General features: G+C 49.1%; 1 protein-coding gene across 1 annotated transcript in view; it reads right to left on the reverse strand.

Annotated features, from left to right (window-relative positions):
- CCNYL1 (cyclin Y like 1) overlaps window positions 1-6,065 on the reverse strand; it is a 33,640-nt gene extending 27,575 nt beyond the window's left edge. Inside the window, exon 1 of the mRNA XM_085066200.1 lies at window positions 5,671-6,065. Coding sequence (XP_084922326.1) covers window positions 5,671-5,923 — 253 coding nt within the window. The 5' untranslated portion in view covers window positions 5,924-6,065. The remainder of the gene's footprint in view (window positions 1-5,670) is intronic.
- Window positions 6,066-7,707: the final 1,642 nt, after the last annotated feature.

Consider the following 7,707-nt stretch of genomic DNA (forward strand, 5'->3'; position numbering starts at 1 on the left):
AAGTAGATCTTCAGTTTTATTCATCTGGCTTTACTACACATTTAAACAAATACCACCAAGTTTTTTTAAGTCAGTACCATCCTCACTTATCTCTTGAAATCAAAACATGCAGAGTTTTCTTCTGAAAACATTCTTTTTCTAGTAAGTGAAATAAAAGTGCACATTCAAACTCTAGCTGTAATGAAGAAAAAACCAGTAGATTTATAAATCTCAACATAAGCTTGCTGGCAAGGATCTACAGATGCAAGGTCTGGGTTCTTAATGTTTGATAGAATTTCCCTCCTGCCTCCCACAGTAACTTCTTCCTTCTCCCTGTATGTGGAAGAAAATCTGTTAGAAATGTTAATTTAATGTGCAATATGAATCTGGGAGGAGCAGGGTTTTGTGCTTTGTTGGCTGTGCAAGAGTTCATTCCCCTGTTAGTCAGCTTTTTGGTATGACCTCACCACAATGACCACACTTGAGAGAACACATACTTCTAGCCACAGAACTTCTGTTGTTCTTCATCTACCCTGCAGGTAGGAGGGAAAACAACAAATTTCCTAAAGAAAGCCAGCAGAGGAAAAGGATGCTTGAGTTAAGTCACACGGAACTAGTTAAAAAAAAAAAGAAGATGAAAATTAATTGAGTTTCCTTAGTTCTATAAGTTTCATCAAAGCCCTCTGATTATATATTTCCTTTTAATACCTGTTATGCTGAAAGCCTGAAGAAACACACCAAAGACACAAATCAGTCTCCTTCCACATGAGCTTCATGTACATATGTTCCATATCAACTATTCCCTAAAAACCTAAGCTTTACTTGCTCACTGCAAAAGTCTCCAAGATTGAGTGAAAAGGATAGAGGATTCCTTAGCTGCCAACAGTATGCAAGCATAAGAACAGAAATACAAATAGTATACTACAGCAATGAACAATTTTATCTCCAATTCCCAAATCTGTAGATCAATTTCATTGCTGTTTCTGGATGACTTTGTGATTCAGTCATTTCCACTCCAGGTACTTCACAGTTTCTAGAGGCCATGACATCAGGCTTCTCAAGGCAGCAACATGGAAGGTGTTTCAGACTTACAGAAAGTCCATTACTTCACCTCTGTCAAGATCACAGACTATCTGCAACTGCTACAAATACCTTTGTAATGAATCTCTAGTCAGTTTTAGGAAAGGGATATTGACAGCTTTGGGGAACGAAGAGCAAGTCTAAGTTAAGTGAAAAACCTCAGTGACTAGAAGGAAAAAAGGGGAGGGAGCACTAGAAAAGGCAGCAGAGCGTCATTTGGTTTTAGCCCTAGCTTCATGTTGGTGTAAACAGACAACAGTATTTGTCAGCCTATGCAGCTACAGATCTTCAACTCGAGAGGCACAAAATCCAACACAAGATGGTTAAGTCTTTCCTGTGATGAAAACTGCTGGCATCAAAAAGCTGATTCCTTGCACCAAAGTGTTTTAACTAACATTTTAACTAGGATTTTTAAAAAATCCCCAACAACAAAAAAAACCCCAAACTAAAAAAAAACCAGGAAAAAACCTCCACCCACATGCCTGAAATAAGCTGAAATTATATAAGAGAAACAAATGAACACTACTTAGACCTTCTGCAAGGAGGCTTATAGACAAGCTGTTAGTGAAACCAGATCACAGACAATCAATATACCCAAATATCTGTTCATCTTCAGCACTGTTAAATAACTGCAGCATGCAGGCAACCTGAACCTTTCAAGAGTTACTCCTAGGCACTAGTCTGAGCCTATTCAGGTAAACCTCATTTGCTTCATCCCTATTAATTCCCCTCTTCAAAGTCCCCTTCCATTTGCTTTCCCATCTAACCTCTGTGTGATGAACACACCCCACTCAGCTCTTCTCCTGACCCCATGTGCTGTTCCTTCTCATCCCTTACTGTCTTTTCCCTTGTCATTCTCCACCCCCAGATATTCAGGTGAGGCTACCAGGTCACTTTGTCCCACCACTTCAGCAGGCCAACACTCTTCCCTTTGATTCAAGGGAATCAGGCAAATCTCTGCTCAAGCTCAGTAAACAACAGCTGTGGATGGAGATGTTTTCAAGAACAAGTGAGAAACACAGGCCAAACAAGGTCTTGTTCTAGTTTCATCCAAGGATCAAAGAATTTATGAAAAAGTAGATCTATGTTTAAAAATAGGGATCTGGCAAGAAAGTTTCAACTGTGAGAAGTTCTCCCCCAAATAACCAGAAAAAAATCACAGGAAAAAAAAAGAAAGCCCAAAATAAAGATTAGCAGACACTCATTTGTGGGGAGAAACCCAAACAACCAAACCAACCCAAACCCCAGTAATCACGACAGCCCAAATGGCACGCTAAGATCAAAGAGCTACCATTACTAAAACTAGATAGGAAAAGCCTTTTTGGTCAATTCAAACTGTGTTGAACTGTTGGTTTAAGGAACACTTACTGCTCAGCTGCAAAGTCAACTAGCTGCTTTCGATTCATGGCAGCCCTTGATATTTAATATTAGCAGTAGGCATGAACCTATTTGGAATAAACTACTGTTTTCAAAGTTACGTTTATTCCCGTTTACTTAATCCAATTTGGCTTAGCATATCAAACCACAAATATAGGCTTATTTCTCATTCAGAAAAAGCATGCACCAAACAGGTTATGGCTCAGGATCTTGAGAGCTATAAAGTACAAAATCATCCTTTAAATTCTCTTAGTAGAGGATCTGACAAAGCTTTCCTGTTTGAATTCTGTTGAAACAGGAAACTTTAAGTTTTACTATGTGTCTTACCTCCATACCACCTACCACTGCGTTTTTGTCATACATAAATACCACATAATAATCTGCCCATTTTAAGAAAATGAGATTTTTCTTGTTTCATCCTGATCCGATACAGACAATCTAAGCAGTGCTGACTGGAAAGTAGTGCATGTTAAGTAGTATAGTGTGCTGGAGAAGCTACAGAAGCTCACTTAAGAGCACAGACCTGCGAGGAACACATTCCACTTGCTATGAAAGCGTAACACAAAGCTATGAAACAACACAAAACAAAAAGCCCAAAGCTTGGTTGGTAACTTCTGCATTCCTGATACAACCGAAACATTCAATTTTAGCAAAACAAGTGCAAAAGTACTAAGACAGACTTAAGAACAACAAACGATGCAGAGGTAGAAATTTAAGGAATGAAGCATCTCCATCGCATTCCAACACATGCTTTCTGATATATTTAGCTGTTTTCCTAGAAACTTCTAGAACTGAGCAGCATGGAACAAAAATAGCCAAAATGATCTTGACTTTTTCCTTGCAGCCTTCTCTTTTCTTCCTGCCAAAGCATTCAAGAAAAGGGCAGTCAGTAGGTTCTCAGCCTTCTATTACAGACTAAGTTTGCATCTTAGCTAACCTATGATATTATATATTAATCAATTATAAGAAGTACATTTTATCCCCCAAATGAAACTAATGCTTTGTAGTAGTCAACAGCACAGAAACACACAGGCTGTTTCATTGGTTTGGGTATGCTGACAGCTTTTACATCCTAGAGTTTAAGAGGAATAAGCATAGCTACCTGGTATATTACAGATTTATTATTTCATAGAAGGTATTAAATTAAACAGCAGTATCACTTCAAACTCCTTGATAAAGCCTGCTTCATAACACTTAATTTTAGACTTCACAAATAGTGCTTTACATTATGAAGTTAACTGCTTCAATTCTATCCAGGTAGTACTTTGTAGCATTCAAAAATCAATGAAAATCATTCAAAAATGAAGCTTTACTTCTAATATTGACAATTCAGAATTTTATTTTAATAAATGTACCAAACTTTGATACTTTCTGCACCCCTGAAAGGTTACATCAATCAGAAAACTTCAAACAGCATCTGTCACTTGCAGCACATCTACTTTGGAGGGCAATAGTGAACCACACACCACTGTACAAATGATCTTTAAAATCATCTTAAACATATACTACTTATGCAGTTCTAATTGTTATGTCTTTATCTCCTGTCTCAAGACTAAAGTTTCCGTAGCTACAAAAGTAAAATTTGTGATAGACAGCTACTATCTTATTCTTGGACTATACACTCTTATTCAGGCTCACAAATTCAAAAAAAATTAAACACTTCCCTACTTTAAGGCCAATTCACAATTAAATCTGTTACTAAGCACTGCTGACATGATCACATACTAAAGATTCAAACAAATACAACTCTTATTCCTGAGAAGATTTGTTCCGCTTAGGCATTTTTGCTTGGCTTATTAGAATCTTTAGAGAGTTTAGCTCCTCCTCCCCTAATGAGTTGAGTGATTTCTGTAATATCTTCCTGCAAAAATAAAGGTTTATTTCTCCTAGGCAGCAAACGTAATTTCTACTACTGCAGTACTGCACAGCTGTCTCAGAGGAGATTCAAGGGGCTGACTATTCCATCTCATTTCTGGAACAGCTGCACCATATGGTGCTGCGCAGAACACTGCAAGTTTAATAATTCCATTTCTGAGGGTCTCCCCACACTCTTCTGCAGCCAGTTTGATAGCAAAAATTTTTTCAAAAGTTCAAGAGGAGTATGGATTACAGTGATTATTGCATGCATGGTACATTAAAGATGTCAGGCAGGCTATCTTTTTTCACGCGAATATATTTCACCTAGGTGTGGTTATAATTGCAAGGAGGAATAGCAAGATGTTCGTTAATTAAACTAAGTTTTGAATATCATGAGGCGTCAGACTGCGCTGCGCGGCTCCGGCAGCACCACGTGAGCGCCCGGGCAGCCAGGAGCACCCCGAACCTGTTACATGAGGCTCGGGAACTCCCGCAGCACAGCCCTGCAGCCCTCCCGGGCAGCCAGGAGCACCCCGAACCTGTTACAGGGCTCGGGAACTCCCGCAGCACAGCCCTGCAGCCCTCCCGGGCAGCCAGGAGATGCCTCACGGAGCGAGTCTGTGCGGTACCAGCGCTCCGGGTGTGACTGCGAGCAATCTGAGCAGCACACACGTACTTTCCCGTGAGTCCAAGGAAAGCAAACTGGGAACACAGAGAGCTACGCGACAGGAACGCCGGCCGGTGAAATGAGTGCAGTTAGAACCCTGCACAGCCAGAGTATAAATTACCCACGTCCAGCCACGGTGATGTCATATGCACACATTGTAATTCTTAATTCCCTTACTCCCCACACACCCTCTTCCTTCCTCCTGTTCAGCAGAGACTGGAAATGCAGCGGCTTTTGCGATCTGCCCGAACGCTGCGACCGAATCACGGCTCTACAGTTAAGGAGAAACGAGCAGCCAGACTTCTCCACCTCAGCCGGGAGCACCCGGGGGCTCTGCCACGTTCCCTTCTTGCTCCCCGACCCTCTCTGCGGGACCCGGGCAGGGCCGGGCGCCCCCGGGCAGGGGAGGCGCTCCCGGCCCGGGCGGGGACTCGCCGAGCGGCCCCAGGCTGGTCCCGCGGGCGGAGGTCCCGGCCCGAACCCAGACCCGCCGGGGCCGTGCCGCCGCCGTGACAGCCGCGGGGAACTTTGCCTGGGGCGCGGCGCGGGCCGAGCCCCGCGGGGCCGGCGGGACCTCGCTGCCCCCGCCGCCGGACAAAGGGGCCGCGCCTCGGGCCGCCGGTGCCCCCCGGGTACCCGCCCGAGCGGAGCGGGGGCACCGCGGGGACGGGGATGCGGTGCCCGGCGCTCCCCGCCCGCCCGTCGCTCACCATCCGGGAACTCCCGGTCGCTAATGTGCTGGAGGTGGGGACCGCCGCCGCCACCGGGATCCGAGTCCCCCGACTCGGCCTCCGCCGACCCCGAACCGCCGCCGCCGCCGCCGCCGCCGCCCGCTGCCGCCGCCGCCTGGTACGCGTCCGCCCAGCGATCGGGCCCCGGCGCTGCCCCGCCGCCGCCGCCGCGAGCCCGGCTGAGCTTGGGGCTGGCGTCCGGGGATACGCAGCAGGTGACGGTGTTGCCCATGGAGCTCGGAGCTCCCCCGCCGGGCCCCGGCTGCGCGGCTCCGGGCTGGGCCGGGGGAGGGGAGGCGGGCGCAGGGCGGGTCGGAGCGCGGGGCGGGCTCAGCGCCGCCGCCCCCGCCCCGGCCGCGCGCGGCCCCGCCCGCCCCCACGGCCGCGCGACCGCCCCGCCGCCTCCTGCGCGCGGCGAGCACGGGCCTCGCGCGAGCGGCCGCCGGGGGGAGCCCGGGCCCCGCCCCGCCACCGCCCAATCGCCTCCCGCCGCGGCGCCGCGTGACGGCCGCTCCGCCAATGGGAGCGGGGTTCGTCACGCGCCCGCCGCCGCCGCCGCCGCGCCCGCCCCTGGCCCGCGTTCCCCCTCACCGCCTTCCTCACGCGCACGCGCGCACCGAGCGCCGGCCTCGCGGCCTCGGTCGCGCCCCCGTGGCCACGCCCCCCGGCGCCGCGCGCTCGGCCCCACCCCCGGGGGACTCGCGCCTGTCGGGGCGCACGTGCTGCGGGCGCGGCGGGAGCGGAGCGGCAGTGCGGGAGTGCGGGACAGCGGGACAGCGGGGAGACAGCGGCGGCGATTGCACGGCGCAGCAACACGAGCCGGAACGCCAGGACTGCCCCGGCGGCTCTCCCGCCGCGGCTGCGCGCAGCAGGGAGCGGGGGGCTGCGGACAGCCGCGCCGCTGCTCCTGCGAGTTCCAGCAGCTCGTGGCCGACTTCTCCCCCTCCCTGTAAAGGGCTGAAGGGCTCCCGGCCCTGGGGCAGCAGAGCCTCGGCAGTGCCGCGTCCCGCCGCCCGCTGCGCGCTCCGTTCGCTGTTGTGTGCCGTCCGTGCGAGCAGTCCGGGAAAGGGACACTGCACGAGGTCGCCGGGATCCCCCGGGATCACTGGAAATCCCCAGCAATTGCGTATTTGCTTGCTGAGTTTCAGCTACCTGCGAGATTCTCACAGGACTGGAATGTTCAAATACACTCCAGGGAAGATGGATTAGAGGACAAGATACCCACAGCAGAGGCCCTGATAAACAAACCTGTGTCGTTCTGCAATGGATCAACCCACTATCGCTACAAAAATTTAACTCTGGCCTCTGATAAGAAGAATGGCTCTGCAGAAGGCTTAAGAGCACACAAAAGTATTACAAAACGCTGCTATCATGCTGGCAGTTATTCCAAAGATAAGCAGGCTCAGGGTTTTGCTCCATTTTGTATGAAAACTCCTAATGTTGGCTCTCCCATGTGATGACAAACACAAGAGTTCTCAGGCAAACAATGTGTAGTTTCTTTGAAGAGAGGAAGTCATAGATGCTGCGTTTCCAGCATCTGTACAGCTTAATCCCAGGCATAAAAAAAAGCACAAACCAAATTATTTACAGTCTTACATGAGGATTATTCCCTCAGACTGATGAATGATACCTTTTCACTTACCAGCAGTTTCTCTAAACTATGTTAGCTAAGCCCGTCTCCATGCTACTGACAGTTTGCAAAGCCTCGTTAGTCCAGAGGAATCTGACCTCGCTGTGGATTACAGGAGGGCCTTGGGGAAGATTGGCTTTCAGCACTTCTCGAACCACTTCAGCCCAACGTCCCTCTGCAGCCTCTGCACTCTGCTTGGAATGCTGCAGGCCAGCCAGTCCTCCTTCCAGTTCCGGGAAGAACCAGGGGCTAACCACTGGGTGGAACAGGACTGACCTGAGCCAGGGAGGGAAAAGGGGCTTCATGCAAAATAGCCATTCAGAGATTGGTGTTTTCTTCCCTCTGGCTTTGCACCCACTGATTTTTTTGTGAGGGTGTTGGGGAAA

The sequence above is a fragment of the Lichenostomus cassidix genome, chromosome 7 (genome assembly GCF_008360975.1).
Source record: "Lichenostomus cassidix isolate B80296 chromosome 7, HeHo_3.0, whole genome shotgun sequence".
Classification (NCBI taxonomy): Eukaryota; Metazoa; Chordata; class Aves; order Passeriformes; family Meliphagidae; genus Lichenostomus; species Lichenostomus cassidix.